The sequence below is a fragment of the Chlorocebus sabaeus genome, chromosome 11 (genome assembly GCF_047675955.1).
Source record: "Chlorocebus sabaeus isolate Y175 chromosome 11, mChlSab1.0.hap1, whole genome shotgun sequence".
In the NCBI taxonomy this organism is placed as follows: Eukaryota; Metazoa; Chordata; class Mammalia; order Primates; family Cercopithecidae; genus Chlorocebus; species Chlorocebus sabaeus.
In genome coordinates, this window is record NC_132914.1 from 36,995,993 (window position 1) to 37,022,723 (window position 26,731).

A 26,731-nucleotide genomic window follows, 5' to 3' on the forward strand; every position below is an offset into this window, starting at 1 on the left:
GTGTTTGGAGAGGGCAAAAATTACTACTTGCTGCAAGAGACAGAAAATGCTTCATGGAGGAGTAGATTTTGAGAGACATCTTGAAGATGGCATACAATTTTAATAGATTAAAAGTACCACGTAGGCAATAGCACAGAGAAGGGACATGTCAAGTAATGCTAATTGAATGACAAATTGGTTAAGTTTACAGTATGAGTTGATGTCAAGCACTGATTTCATGGACTATCAGAAGCACCATGAGTTAATGGAGATGTTTTACCATAGTCCAATGTGTCCTCTCCTAGCCCTACTGATAATCACTGCTCTAGAGAACTACTGTTAGTCCCCTTGAAGTTAATTAGTTAGTTTGCCTAAAGAAGGAAAACAAAAAGGCTCATGAGCATTGGTATAAGGGAGAAGCGAAAGATGTGATTACATAAATAGACTGGGAACAGACTATAGATATTCTTAAAGACATGTAAATGTGTGATAAAATTTAGATAGCCACAAAAAGAGTACCGAAATAGTAAATTGCTAAATCAGTTAAAATGCTAAGAATAGTTTTGGCTCATAGAAAATCCAGCTGACAATCTAAAATAATTATGGAATTTTATGAATTTGGGTTAAAAGGGATTTGAATAGTAGTTTTCATCGACAGCCTCTGTTAAGAGGAAAAGACATTTGCACAGATGGACTGGCGTTTCATATGGCATGATAATTTCTGTCTTGCTTTGGCAGATTAATGCCTATTGGGTCTTCTTCGTGTTTTTAGCAATAAAATAACAAAAACTTCCTCCAGATTTTATGTGGCTTTTTATTCTACTAGTTCTTCTTTGGCAGGTACTGTGAGAGCATTGCCAGTAGTATTTTGTCATGCACCCAACAGCCAATTGCCTGACCTCTAAGACAGGGCCAGATTCCTTAGTGTCAGAGATATAAATCCATGACCTAGAATACTAAGTAGTTTTTATTCTAGGTCAATACATTCTTTTTGTCTTCACTAAATATTTTTTAGCTATTTTGTCAGAAGTTCCTCATTTAAGGATTTCATATTTAACACAATACCTGGTTCATTTTACTGCTACTTTTGAGCTTTGATGGTAACAAGTGCATATTGAAAATTGGTCACATGTCTTGTTATTTCACAGAAAAGACGGGAAAGAATTTTAAACTTAAGGTATGCCTTATATATTTATCATAAACCTTGGAACTATACATCACAAAGAGTGAAGCCTAATGTAAATTATGAACTTTGGTTAATAAGAAATAAATATTGGTTCATCAGTTGTAATGAAAGTTCCACACTAATACAAGATATAAGGCATAGGGGAAACTATGGGGATCTCGAGAGGGTATTTAGGACCACTGTACCTTCTGATCAATTTTTGTAAACTTAAAACCTATCTAAAGAAATAAGGTATATTATTTTTTAAAAATAAAATGTAAGTTTATTCTACTTTTTTCAAACTTATCATCTGAGTTTATTTCTCTTCATAATCTTTCTCTTTGTCATCTTGACAAATCTTGACAAAATTTACAACCTGTGCCTATCCTCCACCATATATAAACATCCATTCTAAATGATTGAAGATTTGAATATGAAATGAAAAACCAAGGAAATTTCTAGAAGATACAATAAGGAATGTCTTTATTATGTTGGGTTAGGCAAATATTTCTTAAATAGGACATAAAATCACTAACCATAAAGAAAATTATTGATGAATTAAGCTATATTAAAAGTATGAATTTCTGTTAGACACCACTAAGAGAGCAAAAAGGCAAGATGTAGAATGGGAAAATATATTTGAGATTAAGTGTGTGTGTGCGTGTGTGTGTGTGTGTGGTGTGCATGTATATTATATATCCAACAAACGACCCACTACATAATACATAAAAACTTTTACAAATCAATAAGAAAAAACTGATAAACCAATGTAAAAATGAGCAAAAGACTTACAGGCACGTCATAACAAAGGCTATCCAAATGTCCAATGAATAAATAAAAGTACTCAACCTCATTAGTCATTAGAGAAATGCAAACTAAGACCACAGTGAAGTACCACTATACACTCATGAGAATGTCTGAAACGAAAAAGCCAGACAAAGATGATGTGGAGGAACTAGAACCCTTACACATTGCTGTTGGGAATGTAAATTGAAAGAACTTTTTTTGGAAAACTGTTTTACAAAATCTGCTAAAGCTGAACCTATGCATAGGCTGTAATCTAGCAGTTCTACTTCTAGTTAAGTACCCACAGATATGTATATATATACCAAAAGATATGGACAAAAATGCTCTTAGCAGCACTATTACTAATATGCACCAAACTGGATACAATCTAATGTCTACTAACAACAGAATGGTTAAATAAAATGGTATACTCATACAATAGGATGCTATATAGCAATGAGAATAAATATACTATGATTATACTCGGTAACACTGATGAAGCTCATAAGCATAATACTGGGTGAAAGAAGCTAGTCATAAAAGAGTATGTATTACATAATACTATTTATGTAATTTTCAAACTGGCAAATACTACTTGGTAGTGAGAAGGTCAGTATACTTTGTGACAACTCGTTAACTGGTACACTAATGATTATGCCCATATTGGCATATATGCTGTACTTTAAACAATTATAGTCACTTATATGCATACCTAATTAGAGTTTTAAGTATGCCTTTGATATGTATTGATAATACTGCTATGTTCATTGGTCAAAAAGAGTACAATTATATCCAAATTGGCCCACAATATAAAATAATATTTCAATGATTTGGCATTGGAATATGAGACAATAATGCAGCAGAAGCTGAAGCTATGGATATAATCTTATTGGTAGTACATTTTAGGAATAAAAGTATTCACCAATGCTACTGGAGTGCATGCAGTGTCTTTCAGTTACTCCTGATATTCTACTTCACACTCACAAATCACAAACATGTGGACATTACTGGCAGTGCTAGTAGCTTAGACATTCTTTTTTCCTGCTCGTTAGGTGTCTGTGATAAGATATTGACAGAGGAACCTCATAGCTTTCACTGGCCTCCTTGCCCAGAACAGCTTTTGATATCAAGAGAAGAAAGGCAGCCTACTAATGTTAAAGAATTAAGGTTGTAGACCTTAGGTAACTATTTTCTTCACATAATTTCAGTCATTCTCTTAATACTAAGTAAATAAAGGGGTGGTAGTCTTTAAAAATAATATAATAGAAATTCTACATAACTAACTACTTCAATGCCTCTTTGCCAACCATTTGGTTCCATGATTAATCTGCCTCAAGCTTACCCACGTTCCTTACAGAGTAAGTTCCAATGTAGCTAATATGGTGGCAGTATGATGCAGTAGAAAAAAGCAGTGCATCTGGAGTTACAGAACGCCCTCCATCCTTAGGGCTTCCACTAACTACCTGTGTGACTTTAGGCAAAGCTGGGGCTCTAGACCAGATGGCCTTTAAACTCCTCTTTTGATGTGAAAATGTCATGTTCTATATGTAATTTTATTATGAGAATTCGAATACAAATATAATCCTGTCCTTACCATAAGATTTCACTTAAAGTTTTAGGTGGATAGTACAGCAAATCTGCTATAGAATTATTTTTCCTTTCCCTTCCAACAAAAATTGTGCAGGTTCTTCCTATCTCCATTTTCACTTCTGAATTCCTAATCACTTTCAAACTTGCTCCTTTAAACTACAGCAATGATCATATTAGCAAACATCTATTGAATATATGTGAGCCAGGCCTTGTTCTAAGTTTTACATAACTGATCTTATTTAATGCTTGTAACAACCCTGCTATCATTTCTCTTATTTCGGAAATGTGGAAATTGAAGGACAAAAGATTACATGATTTGTCCAGGGTCACAGTCTAGAAAGCAAAAAAGCCAGGGTAAGATCTAGGAAATCTGACTCAGGAGCCACAGGGTAAGAATATGATAAATATTAACAGTTGGTTCTGCCTAGGTTCTTATTTAGCCAAGGACTGTTTCAAAGCACATTAAGTATGTTACATGTAATTTCATAAAAATTTTGAAAGATGTGTATAATTATCTCTATACTTAAGATAGAAAACTGATGTACATAAAGTGTATGTAACTTTCCCAGAAAGGATAACTATTAAATAGCAGAGCCAACATTTGAAGAGCAACCTTCTTTATTCTTTATTCTATTCCCTTTTCCCCCCTCTACTTCACATTTTCCCCTTGCCATTTCTTCCTGACTCACCTATTTTTCCACCTTTTTTTTTTTTTTTTTTTTGCCTTAAAATATGTAGCATCATGCACTTTAACGTGAGGGACAACTAAATGACTGAAGATTAGATTAGAATACATGGCATGTAATTTCAAGAACTGAAACCTTAAAGATATACTATTATCTTCAAAAAATTATTTTGGCTGAGTAAAGTCACTTGGTATTTTCATGTGTTAAGTCTTTGTATGATGAATATATTTAGTAAATACATACATATATCTGCAAACATTACAAGCACAGATAGTAATCCTTAATATTACAGATTTTGAAGAACATTCTCAGTATTATGTCGTATGAATTCATTTTTCTGTCTATGAAATTCTTACATTACTTTTCTCTATATAAAAATTTTCTTTTGAAAGAAGCTTTAAAAAATACTTTGTTTCACTTGCCTCAATGAGGTTATTATATTTCAATCTAAAATTTTAATGTTTCTTTAATTTAACATGGTATTTTCAGGATTTGTAGGATTTATTTTTAAATATATTATTACATCTTGTTAAATAAGCTTGTTAGATTCTTTGTATACATTGTTTACTTTTTACTGGTCTCTGTGGGATTAATTTGTCACCACTTAATAGCTGCATTTTTGTTGTTCTATGCTGAATACTCCTGGGTTTTCTAATAACACCAGTGTGTCCAAGCACTGACTAACAAAACTACATCATAATCTTGTCTATAGAGTTTTCTCTAATATACATTATATATTAAATTTTTTAAATGAGTATTGTTATTTTAAGAAATGACTTTTTAAGTGAATATCTGATAGTTTTGGCTTTTTTTGGTAAAACTAATATTAAAACCATAGATTTTAAAGTGTCTTTCTCTCTAATACTCTTTTGAAAAAGTAATTTTATTTCATTATGAAAGGATTATGTCTAAAATACTATTACTAACAATACCTTTTTCAATATAAACTTTTTAAAATTAAATTATTTTTAGTAAATTTTGAAACATAAAACCATATAAAATTCAATTTTCTCAGTGATCTACATATACTGTCTATTACATAGTTCAGTTGTGAAGTATAATTGTTATAAGTATAGCACTTGCCACAGAGAAAGGCTGACAAATACTAACTTACTAAAATGAACATATTTATGTTAAGGATAACTCAACTTTGACAAGTGTTTTTGTAAGCATTGGTTAAAACATTGAAGCACTGTTTCAAAACATTTAGGCACATTGTAATTATTGTTTTTATTAGATCACTTCACAGAAATAGCTATTAATCCTTAATTCTACACAAAATAACTATAAAACAGTATAGATTCTGTAACAATATTCTTAGTTTTCTAGGTAATAATTGTCACCTTTTATTTTCTAGGTAATAATTGTCACCACATATCAAGTATAACATGTTCTGTACTTCATAAACATTATTCAGTTAAATCCTCACAACAATTCCCTGAAGTAGACTTTCTGGTTCTCATTTTACAAATGGGGAACTAAGGTATAAAGAGTTTAATCAACTCTAATTAAACAGACTAAGAGGATACAAGTAGGAAGAGGGGGAACCAAAAGTTGAACAAAACTCTGTTTCACTACAAAGCCTATGCTTTTGTCTAGCTCCTTAAACACCATGGCCAATTTTAGTCCCGTGATTTTTAAGGAGGGATGTCTTATTTTAGGAAAAGAGTAGAAAATACTTCTTCAGTTAATTCTTCTCTGTTCCAACAGATTAAGATCCAAACTCCCATCCAAGGATGATACAACATTTTAACATTGGTTTTTCTTCCTTGCCTTTATCTTTCTTTGTTATTCCAAAGAATGAAAACTGTTATTAAAAACTGTTGAGACAGTAATAGGATAGAATTAGCCAGCTGCAGCTTGACAACCACCATTCCTACAAAACCACCAAATCATGCTGCATAAGAGGTTATCCATGTTATTCACAAGTAGAGGAGCCCTTTTTCCATGGCATTTAAGCATTCCCTGAAGCAATATTCCTGCTTGCCCACTGTAGTCAATTGACTTTTCAAATCACAAAACAGGGCAAATTCAGTTATAGAATATTTATAGACTAAATGTATGCGATGTGTAGAACTAACGTTTATAACACACAAGGAAAGCTTGTGTTATACTCTTTCTGAGGGTAATGACTTGTTCTGAGGTTAAGTGTGAACTAGAGAATCATCCTATGTTAGGCAATATAATTAAAATTGCTCAAGGTCAACTCCCAGAAACACTGCATCAGAGATCTCTGAAATAGCTCAGAACTGGAAACGTCTTTGAGCCACTGTCTTATTTTTCATACTGCTGGTCTTATTACTGGATGCTGTAAAGTCTGCCATTGTTTTGGACTATTATTAACTAGAATAATGACTATGTACACAGTTTAGCTCACATAAAACTAGCAATGGCACCTTCAAAAGAAATAATGTTAAACATATATTTGAGATTAAGCATAAATGTCATTACCACCATCTGCAAAGCCAGTCGCAGTGATAATAGGTATAGCCACCATAATTAGTCCACTGCTGCTCCAAACATACTTCATCAGGAATTGTTCTATCATGATGTACCACAAACGTTTGGATAAAATAAGGTTCATCTGATCCGCTAAAGCTTTGTAACTTTTCTGAAGTTGTTTCATTTCTACCTATAGAGAGGAAAAAGAGTTGAGGACTTTCCTTAAAGACATATACATATTCTTCTTCTTTTTTTTTTTTTTTTTAGTATGGCATTATCTATGTGTCTTAACAACCAATAAATGCAGATTAATACCAGTATTAGTTATTATTTAGTTTTGGTCACATGTGTATTATTTTTAAAAGTTTATGCTACTCAGTGGACATAATGTTGGGTATAAAATACATATAAGTAATTTATAGTTATGATATTTAAATTTTATGTATGAGATGTTAAAATTAAATGATATTATGTAAGATATGAATAAACAATTGTTAGAGCTTTGTCCTTGTTGATCACACCAAAAATACCTAAAAATGGACACATGACATATATATGTATAGACTCTACTTTTGAACTGACTCACTTTGTTGGATTTTGTCTTTTATGCAAGAAGTCTAAACACCCTATAATTTATATCATTGAATTCAATAGTTCAAGAAGAATCACAAATCAATATGATATAATACAATATATGAGGTAATTTTCAAGTGGGAGCAAAAGTCCTAAATTTACTTTAAATATTCTTTTTCAGGTTGCTACTGCTATTAAAAAGGACACTGATAATTACTGATGCTTTAAAAATTAAATAATTCTGCTTGGTGATTGACATGCCATCTTCAACAGTAGAATACTTTATTTTATTCACCAAGTCATTTAAATTAAGATTGCATTGCCTTTAAAATCTCTGTCTTATTTCATATTCTGAAGTTACCTTCATACACTATGAGTATGAATAATTGGGCTAATTGTTTTAGGGATCTGCTTAATGTTGAAAATCTTCAAAAATTGAAAACATTCTGAAACTCCTTTTGTACTCCTTATTTCTTCTCTAATCTCAGCTTTTTTTTTTCAAAGCTGGACAAAATTTCATTTCACTTCCTCTTTTCATTTTGTCAAAATATAGTGCTGAACATGAACTAAGAGTAGTAGAAATGCCATTTTGTGAGACACTCTCCTATGCTTCTTGGGAATGGGGATGCTCCATATTGATCAGACATGCAAAATTGTTAAAAATGTCTTCTATAAGAAATCCTGGTCCCCCCCCCCCATTCGACAACAAAGGAACAACAAAGAATATCATTCTAAATTTTCCATTTCAATGGAAACATGTTTAGTCTTAGTTTCCAAATACATATTTTCTTCTGGTAGGTGCTTTAGGGCCACCTACCAAGTTGGGATTTAAGTTTTAAGAAAACACGTTAGAAATAATTCTGACCATATTTGAGTAACTGAGGCTAAGTAGGCTTTTTCAGAGTGTTGCAAATTTTATTCTCATGAAAATTTAGAAAAGTTTGCACCCTATAATTCTTTAACTGGTTACGGTTAAAAGGGGTAATGAAGCATATATTTTAATATAGGTTTAGATGTCAGAGGAATCTAAGACACTAAAGAAGTGGGTCCATCGACAGGACAACAGATGGTATCTGGCACTGCAGTGGCAGCTTGAACAGTCTCGCATTTCACCCATCACCTTAATTTCTATCTTACCTTATGTCCTCTGTAAAAGGCAATTTCTTCTACATTGGCTATAATTCTGGAGTGCACATACCGCAAATAGCCTTTTCTATGAGCTTCCTCTGCCACCAGTTTGCCAAATTTGGGAGAACAGGCTTTCAACACTTTAGCAGTGGCATATACCACAAGTCCTGCTAATAGGGTGGGCCCAGTTGGGCTTGCTCCTCTGGATGTAGCAGTTTGAATGAGTGTATAGGAGGTCAGGATTACATCTAAAATAGGTTTGGTCAGATTAGAATACAAGTGAGCCACAGATTGGGAGAACATCATAATATCCTCTGTAAGAGATTGGTCAGGGTTTGCCAGCCTCCCATCCATATTGATCACTTTATAATAAGTCTGATTTGTAAAATAGGTTTCATAGGCATGGTCTACTAGGCGAGTTCTGAAGGCCAAAGCCAATTTGCATTCCAGGTACCTTATTGCACTGTTGACGAAGGTAGCAGGGATGGCAATCATAAGCCACTTGATTAATTTGATGATGAAAGTCCGAGGCTTCTTTTCCACAATGCTTTTCACGATTTTTCCATCCAGACCAGCCACATAGATAGACAGAAAGGTTCTTGAGATTAGAGCCACTGAGTGCAGGCAGAGCCACCCTGTTTCAGTGGTCACAAGTTTTGGAAACAAAATTTTCCGAAGTTCTAGTAGCTGTTTGAAGAAATCTGCATTCACTCCAGGCGAAGGTATTTTACAAACGGTCTCGGTGCAATGCAGTATTTCTGTGTTCTCTGCAGCAGGGTAAGCTGCTTCTTTTTTCTTCCCGTGGCCAGATTGCTTTAAACGCTTGCCAATGATGGGATAGAGGGTTTTCAGAGCATATGCCGCAGCCACCAGGCAGGCAGCCCTCTTAGCAGCACTCGATCTGGTCCATTTCACTCGATCAGCTGCTGCATTTAGCATATGTGTCATTTTCCCAGTTACCCAAACCGGCTTCCAAAAGAACTCGTTTTAAAAGATCATGCTTCACAGAAATCCCCAGCAAATGTTTCAGAAAGTCCTACAGCGTCCCATAGTCTGCAGCGTTTCTCTTCCACTGTTTTGTTTTTAATTTTGTTCTGCTGTAACAGATGCAGCAGAGCTCAGACTCCGCTGCATCTACCGGGAATGATTCTCTCAGAAGCTCCAGCTGCACCAAGCTCCTCCCTCCCAGGCCCCTCATTGGCTGTGAGGGCGGTGGGACCTTGGAATCTTAGCAGCTTCCCTTTGAACCTTGAAAATGAGGAGAGAGCAAAACGAATTACATCCTTCCTTAAACAGGAGTTCAGAGAGTTAAATGTCTATTTTTGGAGAGGTCGAATCAGGCCATCTGCTGGCGAACAAAACCGCTCTAGCTACTGAGCATGCTCAGTGTCACTTAGAAACCCGCAGAAGTTTCAGAATATACATCACTTCGGTAAGATTTCAGTAGCTACGGCAAACAGAAGAGCAAGCAGAAAGGGAGATTTCCAAGCGAACAAAACCGGCTCTAGCTACTGAGCATGTTCAGTGTCACTTAGAAACCCGCAGAAGTTTCAGAATATACATCGCTTCGGTAAGATTTCAGTAGCTACCGCAAACAAGAGCAAGCAGAAAGGGAGATTTCCAAGAGTTTTAATGAGACGAGGAGGGAGAAGGAACCCCGGAAATGAGGGAGGAGGGACAAGAGGATCAACATAAAATGAATATGAAAAAAGCATGGAAAGAATCTGAAAGGGATCAGAAAAGAAAGTGATAAGTGGGAGGGACACTGGAGAATGCCAAATGTCAAATACAAACACTTGGATCTGTTTTTCTGTCCCCCCACCCCCGGCTTTTTTGGGGGTCTGATTTCACATAAGGTCTCAGAACCTAATAGACAAATTGTAATTGAGGTATCCCTTGTAAATAAATAGGATAAAAGTCTCCCGTGTTACAGAAAATAATTATTTGCTATGCCTCTAGCCATTCTCCCTTTTTCCCCTGCATCCTACTTGTCCTTATGATAAAAATCTTCCAGCCCCATAACTGGAGATCTGATGTACTTATATTTATTTACAAGGAGGCGACTATTAAGTAAATGAGATCAATGTTTCATTTTTACTACTCCCATGTGTTAAGTAGTTTTTACTTCGAAGGGGGTAGCACTTATAGTCAAAATTTAACCATTTGGGAATTCAGCTGGTGTTGGATGATGGAAATAACTTCTCTAGGACCTTACTTCATTTTTCAGGAATTCCTTGTCTTTTGCAAGTGTCTTTTTTGTTTGTTTTGTTTAGCTGTAGAGATAATCTACTGGCTACTTCCTATTTCCATTTGGTTATTTGATAAAAACTAAGAGTCTTAAATTTCTTCACATCCATAATGGAGGATTTAAACTGTTCAACAGTCAAGGACAATTCTGCATATTTTTAAAAATGTAAAAAGCTTTTTTTTTGTTTTTGTTTTTGAGACAGTCTCTCTTTGTCACCCAGGCTGGAGTGCAGTGGCACGATCTTGGCTCACTGCAGCCTCCACCTCCCAGGTTGGTGCCTCAGCAGCCCGAGTAGCTGGGATTACAAGTGTGTGCCACCATACCTGGCTAATTTCTGTAGTTTTAGTAGAGATGGGTCTTGCCATGTTTGCCAGGCTGGTCTCAACCTCCTGGCCTCAAGTGATCCACCTGCCTTAACCTCCCAAAGTGCTTGGATTATAGACGTGGGCCACCACGCCCAGCCAAGAGCATTTTTTAAGTCAAGGCTGAGTATATTTTTGGATATGCAAAAACCACTTTTTTGCTCTCCACTCTCCCCGCCCCCATCTCATTAAAACTCTCAGAAAACTCCCTCTCTGCTTGCTCCTTTGCTTTTGGTATCTACTGAAATCTTACAGAAGTGATGTATATTCTGAAACTTCTGGGGATTTCTAAGTGACACTGAGCATACTCAGTAGCTATAACCAGTTTTGTTTGCCAGCAGCTGGCCCCCAACATACATACATATTTCCAGTCAATTAGAACCTTAGGAAAATATGCATTAAGCTAGAACAGAAGTTGGCAAATTACAACTGGTGGGCCAAATCTAGCCTGCCACTTAATTTTATATGACCCTTAAGCTAGGAATGATTTTTACATTTTTAAAGTGGTTGAAAATACATCAAAAGAGGAATATTTTGTCCTGTGAAATTTATATAAAATTCTCATTTTTGTGTTTATAAAGAAAGTTTTATTGGAAAACAGTCACACCCATTCATTTATTCTCTGTCTATGGCTTTTTTCAAGCCACAGTGGTGGATGCAACAAAGACTAAAATAGATACTATTTGGCCCTTTAGAGAAGTTTGCAAACCTCTGTGCTGGAATATAAAATCCATCTCAGCATTAAATGATCTTCATTACTGAGTTTATCACAAATAAAGAACTGTCCTCACTTTTATAAGTAATCATATTTTTAAGTTTTTAAAACTTCTTTCTTATGTAGTTATATTAATTCTGACAGTCATCACATATCTCTTCATTTGTTTGCATTCAATTCAGCAGATTGACACATGAGTGTCAAACTCATGCAAGTTTTTTTTGATAACTGGTCATATTAGTAGCACACTCCATCATCCCATTAAGACTTTTTAAGCCTGTCTGTACAGATCATAGTGGTCATGGAAGTTATTGTCAAACTCTTTTCTTCCTAAGCTCTTGCTTTTGTTGTATGCAAGGTAAGGTTGCCTTTCATTTTTGTCACATTTCCTAACAGCTAAACACAAAAGGGTTAGCAGTGACAGGACAGGTTAAAGGCCAGGGTAAACCTAACTGGGGGTGATGGCAGGATGTTGTTAGGCAGAACATGGTACGCAGAAGGACGCATGGGTCAGACAGTAGCTGAAAGTCGAGGCAAGTGGTTGGCAATTCATACAACCAGAGGCAGCTATATTGGGGAGGAGCACGACAGTGAGAAATTTAGAAGCAAAGGACACTAGAGATTCAAACAGGACTTAGGTGGAGGTAGGTCAGTTTACCAACTGATAATGAGGTTGTAGTGCAGAAACAAGCTTTTAGCATCTGGAGTGAGAGACTTGTGAGAATGAAGAATTGTTTATCAGGAAAATGATCAAGACAGAAATTTTGTTATCGGAATCATGGTACAAGGAAGGTTGAAAGTGAGTTACTTGAACTCTGGAAAACATCAATGTGAGATTTGATTTGATGTCGAGCCACTTAGGTGAAGACCTAACTCTAACCACCTAAATTTCACTCCCACCATTCACCTCACCCTGCTCTCAAGGGTAAGAGTTGGTCCTAGTGTCTGAGACTAGGCACAAGCCTTCAGATAAGGAAGAGGAAGGATTCAAGAAGACAGGAAGCCATATAGACAATTGAGTCAATAATATATGGCATGTAAGTAAAAAACTAAGAATGTCAAGATATTTCTTTCAGTTTTTTCTTTTTTCTTTTCTTTCTTTCTTTCTTTTTTTTGGGGGGATGGAGCCTCACTCTGTTGCCAGGCTGGAGTGCAATGGCACAATCTAGGCTCATTGCAACCTCTGCTTCCCAGGTTCAAGTGATTCTCCTGCCTCAGTCTCTCGAGTAGCTGGGATCACAGGTGCCCACCACCATGCCCAGCTAATTTTTGTATTTTTAGTAGAGATGAGGTTTTGTCATATTGACCAGGCTGGTCTCGAACTCCTGACTTCAGGTGATCCACCTGCCTCGGCCTCCCAAAGTGCTGGGATCACAGGCGTGAGCCACAGCGCCCAGCCTTCTTTCAGTTTTTTTCTATTGGCAGTGTGCAATTAAAGATAAGAGAATGTTAATTTAGTTTGAATTCCAAACTGGGAAAGAAAGAGGAGAAAAAAATCATTTGTTACTGTAGTAAAAAACATATATAGGCCTACTTTCCACACAGACATCTCAACTTTATGTATGTTTATATGGGAAAATACTGAAATTTTCTTAAGAGGGGAGAAATCGTCTTAGAAAAGATCTTGAGAAACAATGAGAATAATTTTAAAAATCAATAATTCTCAAATCACTGTGCTCTCAAGTGTGATATTCTCACGTACACTACCGATATCCATGAAAGAGATGGATTAAATGGAGTTTATATATATAGAAAATACAAATTAGAGACTATATATGTTTTATGAACTGTAAAACATCAGAAATTATTTTTGTAATAAAATAATTATATATACATGTATATACATAAATGTATACATAACATATATATGTGTTGCATGTTCAGATTATGAATATCCAGAAAGTAAATAATTTTTAGAAATAGGTAAAGATAAATTGTTAAAGGTTTGAGAATTTCGAATGGATTTCCTTCTCAATAAATGCTTAATAGTATTTCATCTGTGCCATATTGCTTTCTTGAACTGTTTCCTGACCCAAGAGATTACCTAATTGCTCTACTGGCCCTAAAATAACACAGCGTTGGACTCTCTTATTAGTTATCAGTCATGCTAGCCTTACTCATGGAGGCATAAACAGCATGGAAAATGAGATTTTAGGTCAACATTTCAGCTATTACACATAACTATCTAATACCTGGTTCACAAGGAAATGTCTTTTTCTGTGAAGGAAAACCCAGTAAATATCTTGTCTGAACATGCATCTCATAGGTTACTCTTTCCTTAGCCTGATTCACTGCCTCCTTGTGACTGGAAGGAAAGAAGTGACTCTAGTAAGGGAGAAGAAATGGCCCATCCAGCTCTCAGTTCTAATAAGAACTAGGTATTAGATAGTTATGTGTAATAGCTGAAATGTTGACCTAAAATCTCATTTTCCATGCTGTTTATGCCTCCATGAGTAAGGCTAGTATGACTGATAGCTAATAAGAGAGTCCAACGCTGTGCTATTTTAGGGCCAGTAGAGCAATTTTTATGTATTTTTCTTTTTAATTTTAATGGGTACATAGTAGGTGTATATGTTTATGGGGTACATGAAATATTTTGATACAGGCATATAATACATAATAATCTTTCAGGGAAAATGAAGTATCCATAACTTCAGGCATTTATTATTTCTTTGTGTTATAAACATTCCAATTATTCTCTTTTAGTTAGTTTAAAATGTATAATAAATGTTAACTGTAATCATTCTGTTGTGCTATCAAAACTACATGTTATTCATTCTATCTAAATATATTTTTCAACCCATTAACCATTTCCACTCCCCCAGTCCTCCACTAACCTTCTCAGCCTCGGGCAACCATCACTCTACTCTCTATCTCCATTAGTTCAATTGTTTTAATTTTTGGCACCCACAAATGGAGTGCCAGCTCTCAGTTCTTTACTCAACAACTTGGTCAACCTCTCCTTATGTCCCTTTACTCACAATAAAGAAAAAAAGAGTCAGTTAATCCCTTAGCAAATTATTTCCCCTTTCAGTTAATTTAGTCAATACGTTTTAAAATGTTGAAAGTAGGAAAGGCTAATACACAGGGCCATTGCTCCTCCTTGCCTTTATGGTTTTGTTACTGAAAAAACAACTCCGTGTCAAAGTCTAATATTCTCAGAAATGCTGAATTCACTTGGTCTAATTCAATTTTAGATATACCTTGATGAATTTTGTCATAAAAATCAGGATTTATGTGATCAAACAAGATGTCTACCTGGGGACATAATCCTATTCTAAATACTATTTTCCAATGACTTAACAAAAAATTGATTACTATATATCAAATTGTGAAATCTTCCCCAGGTTATGTTCTGGAAAAACACATGGCAATTTAAGAAAAATATACTTTGTGCATTTATTTGGAAGAAGAGATGCCTAGTTTCTAACCAAAATATTATAGGACAGCTTGTAAGGTAATTGTTTTGTAAGGATATACAAACATAATACAGAAACAAATAGCATAATTCAATTTTTGTTTTGAGATTTTTTTTCTTCAGTAAGGATTTTAACATGTTTGGACCTTTCCATCTAATTAAGTTTTGATCAAGCTTTTTTTTTTTTTTTTCCTTTTCTTTTTTCTTCTTTTTTTTTTTTTTTTTTTTAGCGGAGTCTGCTCTGTTGCCCAGGCTGGAGTATCTCAACTCACTGCAACCTCTGCCTCCTAGGTTGAAGCGATTTTCCTGCCTCAGACTCCTGAGTAGCTGGGACTACAGGCGTGTCCCACCACGTCCGGGTAATTTTTTGTATCTTTAGTAGAAACGGGGTTTCACCGCGTTAGCTAGGATGGTCTTGATTTCCTGACCTCATGATCTGCCCACCTCGGCCTCCCAAAGCGCTGGGATTACAGGTGTGAACCACCGCGTCCGGCCTGATCAAGCTCTCTTAGCAACTCAATGCACAGAATGGTAACTTACTACAGTGCTATGTTTCTTATAAACACCTGTTTACGGAGAATTAAAACTGCACGTGAAGAATATTTAAGGAATTTGGGTATGGGGTAATGAATGGGAATGGAAACATCATTTTTAGCGTTACTGATCCTTAACTGTGTCCTTGCCTTCTTTTTCTTTCTCAAGTCTGGTCTCTGATTCGAAAAAGACGTCAGAGACCTGTCAGAACTAGGTAAAATTATGAAGGAGATATTTTGAAACACGAATCCTGTGGCCCCTGTCAGATAGTTAGGCTTCCATTTATTTAGGCTTGCCTTGCCTCCGCGATGAAAACGTTGTCAGCCAGGCCGGCTGCTTTGCCACAGCGTCCCCTTGCGGCCCTATCAGGACCGGAAGCAACACGCAGAAGCCGCAGAGGCTGTTGGGAGGTTGGGCCTCAGGCCTTGGACCAGAAGGAGCTTCTTCAGGCTCTGAGACTGTCAGGAGGCCCTGGGGGATCCCGTTGAAGCTGCGATTTGGCGCAGAGCTGAGATGTCTGAGCTCTAGAGGCAGAGACCTCGGTGTCAAAAGATTTGCGAAGATGAATTGGGTCGGGGGGTCCCGGTAAGTTGTGCAGCTGGAGTTTGAGACTGGGACATTCATTCCTACGACACCTCTTTCTACTTTCCGGCGGAGAGGTCACAGCCTTAGCTGGAAAGAACTTGGTAGGAAAGGGTCTTTTTATTGTTATCCAAATCGCGATGGAGACTCTATAACCATGTCTCTGTTCCCAAAACAAAACGAACTCAGCTTCTTCCCACTGCCTTTACGAAGGCTTCACCTGTGGGGGCCCCATGAGCAACCTTCCCTGCTGCCCCTCCTCCCCTTCTCCATGTTCTATGCGCTGTTACTCTAATGAGGCCTTTTAGCACCTGAGCCCTCCCCTACTGCCTTTTTTCCGTGTCTGCACCTCTTTTAGGTTCTTCTGAGTTGATACATAGTCTTTACATTTGGAATTTGGAAATTATTGTGACTAGTCCCAGCTGCACTTAAATCAATGGCGGGGCAGCAGTATCACCATAAATCCAAATTGTAGTTTGTATTTTAAAGGGAAGTAAAGTGAACCGTTTTTACTTGAGTAACTTGAGAGAATGTGCCATTTATTTTGTATTTAGAATTGATCACATAAAGCGTGATAGACTGACAATTTAGTTTTATATAACCTATTCATTGTTATTGACCTTAAAGTACAGCTGAGGGGAAATCATGTGGGCCTGTAATTTCATTTGATCAAAATTCTTGATGAGAAGAATTGTTTTGATTGAAACAAGAAGCCATTACATGTAATTTTTTTGTCACAAGTAGACCCAGGACAGTAATTATGTGGTTAGATTATAATGCGTTTAAGTTCTAAAGAATTTATTAGAGGAAAGACAGCTTTTGTATTCACTAAGTATCGTAACTATGCCTGATAATTTTAGCATGCACTTTTATCCTGTTGAATATGCTAGCATTGTATTTTGGCAATTTACCTGAATTACTTCTGGCTAGTGTTTTGGCAGCAGACTTGTACTTTGGAGAAAAGTAAAAATTTATTTACAGGCTTCAACAGGATTGAGTTGATACATGATTATAATGTGATGTTTTTGAATTTAATATTCTTTAAAATATTAAATAGGATTATATGAAAATTTTACAAATGCTTAGCACTATTAAAATGTAGATGTTGCTATTATTCTGTCATATATCACAAACTTTTATGGCTATTTTGGGACTAATATTTTAGTTGCTATTGGGAGGATGCAAAAACAATATACTGCAGGAAACATGTACTCTAGGATTATGTTTCTGAAAATGAGGTGTACTGCAGCAACTGGAGGTGCAGCATCCAGAGATACTAGGTACTGGGCGTTTAAGAAACATGGTTACATCTCTCCGAAGCATCAGTTTTAATCAGAGATTAGGGAAAAAAATTATGTGTTTAAATTTATACAAACGTCAAAGTCAAAATAAAATAGAGACAAATATCTAAATTTAATGTTTTATTTGGATTGCAATTCAGGGCATACACAAAGTGTGTCTTTGGTATGTCTGAAGAACAAAGAAAAGGGTGGGGATTTTACAAAAAAAGAGAAATGTTACATATGGTTTTGAAAGAAAGTTCATTGACAGTAGTAAAATTGTGAGGAGCTGGCAAGCTCTGATTGGTGGGTGATGGTGGTAGTTAAAAATTAGTCATAGACTCCTGGAAGTTCATTTTAGTAGTTATTTGGTATAAGTGGTCTTAGGCAGTTTCAGCAGCTTGGCTTGCAGAGAATCACGTTTTTGGAGCAATGCTCTGTGCCCTGAGTGCTTTTGCCTCCTGGCTTCTCAACTCTGATGTGGTTGGACAATACAAGAATGACTCAATTTGTGTGATCAACCTTCACACAAACATGGATGCATTGTAGAGTGAAATGAAAAACTCTTGTGAAATGTTCAAATAAACTGCAATTTAAAATAAATTTTACGTGGAGGGATGGGCTTCTTAAGGTAAAGCCCCAGATTGGTAATTAAAAAAAAAAATGAGTATCTCCATTTTCGACTGTCAGGCAAGGGTAGACAAGATTAGTTGATCTTGGCATTTATAGTGTCCTAAAGGGCCTCAATCTGAAATAGTGCTTTTAGCAACCAGTGGCAGGTGATTGGAGCTAATAGAATAGAAATTTTAATCTTTATTCCAAACCATCCTGGAGTACTTTTTACCCCCCTCCATTGTTAGGGATGTTTTGGTTAAACATTTTAAGAATTATTAGGAACTTAAAATACAGACAAGTGAAGTGATTGGAGAACAATTCTAAAGTTCCTTCAGAACAATTCTGGAGTATTCAACAGTAAGTAATTCAGCAAATATATTTTTTACATGACTACCTTTTTAGGGAATTGGTAAGATGTACAGGGGGATTCAGAAAAGAAAAATACATCTGGTCCACAAAAAGAACCTATGAGAGAAAGAAGAGATTAAAATTAGGTAAATTACTGTAATAATAGATATTTAAATAGGACTTAATATTGTCGCAAGCACTGTTCTAAGTGCTTCTTATTCATTTGCTCTTAAGAATGCTATGATTTATATACAAATATTATTCCCATTCTACTGATGGGGAAGCTGAAGCATAGTTAATGTTAAGTGACTGGAGTAGAGTCACCCAGCTAGTGAATGACAGAATTAGGATTTGAGCCCAATGTGCTTACTCTCCATGCTATGCTGTATAGAAAGATGAGTGCCACAAATAAAGTAAATAAAAGTATCACGAAAAAGGGCTGTGAAAATTCAGAGAAAGAAGAAACAGGAAGTTACCCTAAGCCTTGAAGGACAGAAATAGTGCACAGAGCAAGCACCAAAGGGAAACAATGAAACACTGGTTCTTAAAATTAAAATGGAGGTGAAATAAATACTTGATCAAATGGGAGACCTAGGTTTCAGTGAGGCTTCTTAGGAAAGGGAAAGATGAGTTGCAATGGAAGGTATTAAAGAACTTGAAAAATGTTAGTTTGTGACACTAGGTAAGTCTACATTAAGACACTTAAACAGTTAATAAAGGGCTCTCTGTATACTTTTTCTCAAGTAAATGAATGAAGCAAATCGATGTTTTAGTAATAGCAACCAGATTACTTACACTAATTTGAAGTAGATTGTTCTTGTATATAGAAACCTGATAATTATTGAGTTTAGTTGCAGAATCATTTGATAGGAATATCTTTACAGTTTTACAGTTGCAAAGATCTTTATAGCTTTTCTTGTAAAAACCAAACTGGGCATTTGACCTTTTGCTGCTCTTCAGTTTAGGGACTTTACCAGTCATACATAAAATATCGTTTTGTAATGGAAAGAGCCGGTGATTGGGGAAGAAATAAGCTTCCCTTATTTTCCTTTTTTAGTTGCTTACTTAGTTTGGCTTTAGTGTTTTGGTTTTTGGCCATCTTTGCAAGATATCATAACAGTACATTTCAAACCAAGGCCTCATTGAGGGCAAATAAATTGATCTAAGAAATTAATTTACATGTGTATGATAGTAGTTCCCAAGCTACTGTCTCTTTGAGACTTGATAATCAATGATAATAGCAAGTTTTTCAATTTAATAGACTCTTTTTTCTTTTGTTCTGAAGTTATATCCTTGTTAAGTTTTTTGATACTAAAATGCCCGCTTTTATTTTTAATCCTTTTTTGACAAAATTAAAATATCAATCTATTGTCAGTCCCACCAGTTAAATTTTTTTTTTTTGACTTATCTGGGAATCAGTGACCTACACCTCTCACATTTATTTCATATTTGCTAGAAGTCATCCCTGAGACCGTGTATTTTTCTAATCAGGTCGAAGTGCAGATTTGAGAGACAACATATGTAAGCACTGATTTGTTTTTAATTTTGAAAAGATTGTTTTATTTTCGTGTTTATTAATGACTAGTTTCACAAAATTCATACTTACTTCAGGTATGAAGGTGGTAGTAAGAAAGGAGGAAGATAACATATAACCAGACTTTGGTCCGCAAAATGCTATTCAGAATCACATCGGTTATAGATCTATAAATATACCACTATACATGCAGCATAAGATTTTTTTAAATTAGGGAGTTCATTTTTATAATTCAGATTGGAGAATGCAATCAATGTCATAAGAAAGACCTAGCCAAAGTTCTTTAGGTGAGGGAGAGGTTACCGTTTGTAAACGTAGGCCTAGACTTAATTCATCTAAGCAAAATATTATTGAGTGCTGTGTACCAAGCACTGTGCCAGGTGTAAGTACAAAGTAACTGAAATTTAGTCTTTTTCTATAAGGTTTTAGTGTATTGGGGAAGAAAAGTATGGTTTGCCATTAAGTTAGAAAATATTTAATGTCAGAGGCCAAAATAGGATATAAAAAATAGATAATGTGAACCATAGTAGAACATAGGATAGGTTTAGCTGAGAGTTTGGCTACTCAGAGGCAAGGACAAAAGAAGGTTTGATGGAGAAAAACAAAAAATAAAAGCATTACCTAAATAGTTGGAGATAATGTCTACATATGTCTGCTTGATGGTGAGTTTGTAAGCTAGACAAAGACGTTGAACATTTATGTTATTGAGGAGTCATTCAAATTCAGAAGTCACATAGTGAAAATTGTATCTTATGACTATTAGTTTGTGGTGTTAGTGGTATTTAGGTTGGAATATAGTGGGGAAAGACTCCAAAATAGTGATACCAGTTAGGATTCTGGTAGGAAAAAAATGTAATACTATTTTTCCATTTTCAGATATAACTTTGTTCTTGAAACTCAATCCACACAAGTCCTAATTTCGTTTTGTACGGATCACAGGCTGTGTAAATTTTGGTTAATTATTAAATTTTTCCATACAGGAGCAGATCCAGGTTGTGCAGAGCCCTGATTGTGGAAAAAGAATACAAAATTGTGACTACAAAATTAGATACAGGGCCTTGGAAGGGGCACATTCAGGTGAAGGACCATGAAGCTTAAGCTTAATTAGTGTTACAGTAAACTAGCCTCTGTCTCTATGCTTCTCTATGTTTCTTTCTTCATGTGTTAAATGTGGGTAGTGCTTAAATGTACCGCGAACATCATCCTAGTTTGCCTGAAATGGTCAAGGTTTATGCCTGTGGTCCTAGTAGCATGCCCAGTTTAGCATTTGTCTCAGAGTGTTTGTTTTTTTAACTAAATATAAACTACTATTAATAGTTCTGTTAAAATGAGCCCAGATAGAATCAATGAACATTCTTTTTTTTTTTTTTTTTTTTTAAATCCTCTGCCTGGTTCTATTAGTGTGTGAGCCATATGTGCAGTGAAGAGAGTTCTCACTTTAACATGAGGTTAAATCTGGAAGACATCCAGTGGTAATCCAGCTCTCTTTTCCTGATATTTTCCAAATGGAAATTAACAAACAGCTCCTTTTAAAGATTGCATGATGGGCCCTTGCTCATAAAATGGAAGTGTGCTGGGACATGAGCAGCTAGAGACAACTAACTTGCTAGGTAGGGTGGGAGAAGTATTTATTGCTGCTGTCTCTACTGGCTACTTAGTGTACCAGCTAGTTATATGAATGCAAGCTAATAGCTCCTATGCTTGGGTTGGGGTCAATAGGAGATGTGGGGAATTTTAGATTAGGAGTAAATGAAATGTTTGTAGAGAATACAGGCTTATCAGGCCTGTCAAGATACAAAGAATAGTGTGAAGGCTGTTGCTATAGTGGGTTTGTCAACAACTGTTTTTCTCATTGTTTGGTAATACTTTTGCAATAAATCTTTTTGGGAGCAGAGAGCTCAAATAAAGGAAAAGTTAATGTATGATGAAAATGTGACTACTGATACTTTGTTTTTCAAGGATGTTGATGACGAACCTGTAAATCGTGCACAAAATGTTTGCCAATATTTAGCATTCCCATGGTTATGTTACTGACCACATGAAACTCTGAAGACACAAATCTACTGAAAAAGCATCAGAATTTACTTTCAAATTCAGTAGTTATTTTTGAGGAGATTATACCTGCAGATAACAATATAACATATATAACTGTAGAAGGCCCAATTAATCTGTGAAGTATGAGTTTTCATTTACATGAAATGGCTTTTAAATTAATTCCACTTATTTTAATTTAATTTTTTCTTGTGTATTTTCAAAAATAAGAGTGATAGCTGTAAATGTATCTTTTATTAGCAGAAATTCATAAACAGTTGAATGATGCCAATTTTATCAGTGTAATCAATGCCACAAACAGAAAATAAGCTAATTCCAATAAGTTTTTCATCTAATTCATGGAATCAAAAAAATTTCTTAAAAGTTCTTTCTGTCAAAGGTGAAACATCCAATATTATCATTAATGCAATTGTGAATTTAGTTAAGTTCATCATTGAAGATAAAATTATTTCTGCAATATGGATACAAATTTTGTGGACCATAGTATAATGGTTAAAATGGAGTTCTTACTAAATTAAGTAACCTGTGAAGCTGAGATATACTCATAATTGGTTGTGGTTGCATCAAAAGAAGTTTGATATTTTACCATATAGAAACTACAGTTGTCAAAAACTTATGAATTATTCTATAGGTATTCAGTAATGTAACTGAACTATAGTATTTTGAGTAAAACTGATGTTGTGTATAAAGGAATGCTTTAGTATGTTGTTATAAACTTCTTCTTTTCATTAATTGAATTTCATGAACACTTGAATCTTTGAATAATTATGTTATAAATTAATCTATGGGTCTTACAGTGTTAATGAACTGGTTTTTTTTAGTTTTGTTTTGTTTTTGTTTTTGTTTTTTTGAGGCGGAGTTTCGCTCTCGTTGCCCAGGCTGGAGTGCAGTGGCGCGATCTCACCTCACTGCAACTTCCACCTCCCAGGTTCAAGCGATTAGCTTACCTCAGCCTCCTGAGTAGCTGCAATTACAGGCACCTGCCACCATGCCCAGCTAATTTTTTGTGTTTTTAGTAGAGACGGGGTTTTGCCATATTGGCCAGGCTGGTCTTAAACTCCTGATCTCAGGTGATCCACCCACCTCGGCTTCCCAGAGTGCTGGGATTACAGACGTGAGCCACTGTACCCGACCTATTGAACATTTTTATAAGCAGGTACTCTATTCTTTGATGGCAAATTGTTCAAAAACAGTTGGAAATTTTTATTTTAAACATTCCATGAATGGCCTGATCAAAAATTCAACTTTTGAAGCTCTTAGTAAATTGTAATTATTGAAGATAAGGCTTTTAAAATTGAATTCTGCACAAGATTTAACTCTGAAAATATATTTTTGGTATTCAGATATATTGGAATATTGTGACTGGTACAAAGGTTTTGATGGAGTGCCTACTTTTAATTGGTTAATTTTTTTTTTTTTTAGAAGAACAGAATGCAATTGAAGGAGTCTACAGTTTTATAGCATCTACATTTAGATAAATATTTAAAAGAATCAGATATTGCTGCTTATTTGTCAAGTTTTATCTTGTAAAAAATAAGGTATAAATGGAATGACAAAGAGTACTTGTGAAAATATTTGGACTAAATGCTTATATACAAAAAAAAATTGGATAGTATCTTCCATTTGGCAAAATTTGTTCTGAGCTTACCAGGTACTTCATTATCTGTAGAGAAAGTATTTTCTCAGTTAATGTGAATTATGCAGTGTTGATTGAAAGTTCAACAGTTTTAAATTTGTTAACCAAATGCAATTTTAAACATTGCAGGCAGTTTTATGAAGAGAATTTAAATATAAGGAATTAATACTGAAAAACTGCTTTCTTCTGAAAACTATAACACATTGTTAGAGACATATGCAGTTTAAGTAATTGATGATAGCACATGTATACAATAAATATTTCTGCTTATACTTTTTGTTTAACCTTCTGGTAACTGATGTAAAGAACTGTTTTTGCTTTAATGTTCCCAGATTTACATATATATGTGTAAATATATATATATAGTTTTAACTTACGAAATAAGTTTATTTATATTTTTTATTTTTTGAGATGAAATATCTCTATGTTTCCCAGGCTGGAGTGCACTGGTGCCATCTCTACTCACTGCAACCTCTGACTCCCGGGTTCAAGTGATTCTCTTGCCTCAGCCTTCCGAGTAGCTGGGATTACAGGCACCCGACAACCATGCCCGGCTATTTTTTTGTATTTTTAGTAGAAACAGGATTTCACCATATTGGCAAGACTGGTCTTGAATTCCTGACCTCAGGTGATCCTCCCACCTCGGCCTCCGAAAGTGCTGGGATTATAGGCATGAGCCACCGCACCCAGCCAAATAAGTTTATTTTTGAAAATCGTTTTTGTATAAAATATTTTAGAGATTGACAACATAATGAAACCAATACTTTTGTCCACAAATAACATTTTAAATGTGTATATATTTATATACGTATATCTTTTTATGTGTATGATACATGCATGTATCATACACATACACATTTGTACATACATATACAGTTACATGTTGCTTAGTGACAGGGTTACATTCTGAGAAATGTACCATTAGACAATTTTGTTGTTGTGTAAACATCATAGACTGTGCTTACAGAAACCTAGGGGGTCTAGCCTACTACACACCTATGCTATATGGTATAGTCTTTTGCTCCTAAGCTACAAACCTATACAGCATGTTACTGTACTGAATATTGTCAGTAATTATAACACAACAGTAAGTGTTTATGTTTCTAAACAAATCTTAATATAGAAAGGATGCAGTAAAAATACCATATAAAAGATAAAAAATGGTACATCTATATAGGGTACTTACCGTGACTGCAGCTTGCAGTACTGAAGTTGACCTGGGTGAGTCAGTGAGTGAATGGTGAGTGAATGTGAAGCATTAGGACATTACTGTATACTACTGTAGACTTTATAAACACTATACCCTTAGGCTACACTAAATGTATTTTTAAAGATGTTTTTCTTTCTTTAGTAATAAATTAACCTTAAGCTAACAGAACATATTTTACTTTATAAACTTTTAAATTCTTTTTGAGTCTTTCGTAATAACACTTTGCTTAAAGCACAAACACATTGAACAGCTGTGTGAGACTATATCCTTAGTGTGTAAGATTTTTTTCTATTTTTAATTTCTTAAAACTTTTCAAAGTTTTTTATTAAAAATGAAAACGCAAATATACACATTAATCTAGGCTCACATGGTTAGGGATCATCAATCTCATTGTCTTCACCTCTACATCTTGTTCCACAGGAAGGTCTTCAGGGCAATAACATGAATGAAGCTGTCATCTCCTATGATAACAATGCCTTCTTCTGAAACACATTCTGAAGGGCCTGCCTGAGGCTATTCTACAATTAACTATTTTTTTTTAATAAGCTGAAGGACTATATGCTAAAATAACAATAAGTATAGTAATAATAAATACATAAAACAGTAACACAGTCTTTTATCATCATTATCAAGTATTATGGGCTCTACATAATTGTATGTGCTATACTTTTATACCACTTACAGTACAGTAGGTTTATTTATACCAGGATCACCACAACATGTTAGTAATGTTTGCTACCATGTTCTGACAACTAGGCAATCACTAGATGATAGGAAGGTTTCAGCATCATTATACTCTTATGGGACCACTGTAGTATAATATAAGTTGTCTGTCCTTGACCGAACCATCGTTATGCAGTGTGTGATTTTATTTACTCCTTGAAACTTAACTGTAAGCGTTATAATAGTCTCAGTTCATTATCTACCCTTTTTCTTCTTGTCAATAGTTACATTTTAAAAGATTTATATTAAAAAGTTTTTTATGGTTCCATATGAACTTTAAAGTAGTTTTTTCCAATTCTGTGAAGAAAATCGGTGGTAGCTTGAGGGGGATAGCATTGAATCTATAAATTACTTTGGGCAGTATTGCCATTTTCATGATATTGATTCTTCCTATGCAGGAGCTTGGAATGTTCTTCCATTTGTTTGTGTCCTCTTTTATTTCGTTGAGCAGTGGTTTGTAGTTCTTGAAGAGGTCCTTCACATCCCTTGTAAGTTGGATTCCTAGGTATTTTATTCTCTTTTTAGTAATTGTGAATGGGAGTTCACTCATGATTTGGCTGTTTGTCTATTATTGGTGTATAGGAATACTTGTGATTTTTGCACATTAATTTTGTATCCTGAGACTTTGCTGAAGTTGCTTATCAGCTTAAGGAGATTTTAGGCTGAGATGATTGGGTTTTCAGCTGGAGGCATCATGGTGCCTGACCTCAAACTATACTACAAGGTTACAGTAACCAAAACAGCATAGTACTGGTACCAAAACAGACATATAGACCAATGGAACAGAACAGAGACCTCAGAAATAACACCACACACATCTACAGCCATCTGATCTTTGACAAACCTGACAAAAACAAGCAATGGGGAAAGGATTCCCTATTTAATAGATGGTGCTGGGAAAACTGTCTAGCCATATGTAGAAAGCTGAAACTGGATCCCTTCCTTACACTGTATACAAAAATTAACTCAAGGTGGATTAAAGACTTAAATGTAAGACCGAACAACATAAAAACCCTAGAAGAAAACCTAGGCAATACCATTCAGAACATAGTCATAGACAAAGACTTCATGACTAAAACACCAAAAGCAATGGCAACAAAAGCCAAAATAGACAAATGGGATCTA

The 26,731-nt window shown here is 35.2% G+C and overlaps 1 protein-coding gene across 4 annotated transcripts in view; it reads right to left on the reverse strand.

Moving 5' to 3' along the window:
* Positions 1-9,706, reverse strand: part of ABCD2 (ATP binding cassette subfamily D member 2) — a 65,975-nt gene extending 56,269 nt beyond the window's left edge. The window contains exons 1-2 of one of the 4 annotated variants that reach the window (XR_012094481.1): positions 8,359-9,705; positions 6,658-6,838 (exon numbers count right to left, since the gene is read on the reverse strand). Coding sequence is in view for 3 of the 4 variants with exons in the window: in XM_008002878.3 (XP_008001069.1) it covers positions 6,658-6,838; positions 8,359-9,297 (1,120 nt within the window). In the remaining variant the exon portion in view is untranslated. Of the gene's footprint in view, positions 1-6,657; positions 6,839-8,358 lie in introns of all 4 variants that reach the window. The other 3 variants (XM_008002878.3, XM_008002877.3, XM_073020621.1) reach the window with 3 other exon arrangements.
* Positions 9,707-26,731: the final 17,025 nt, after the last annotated feature.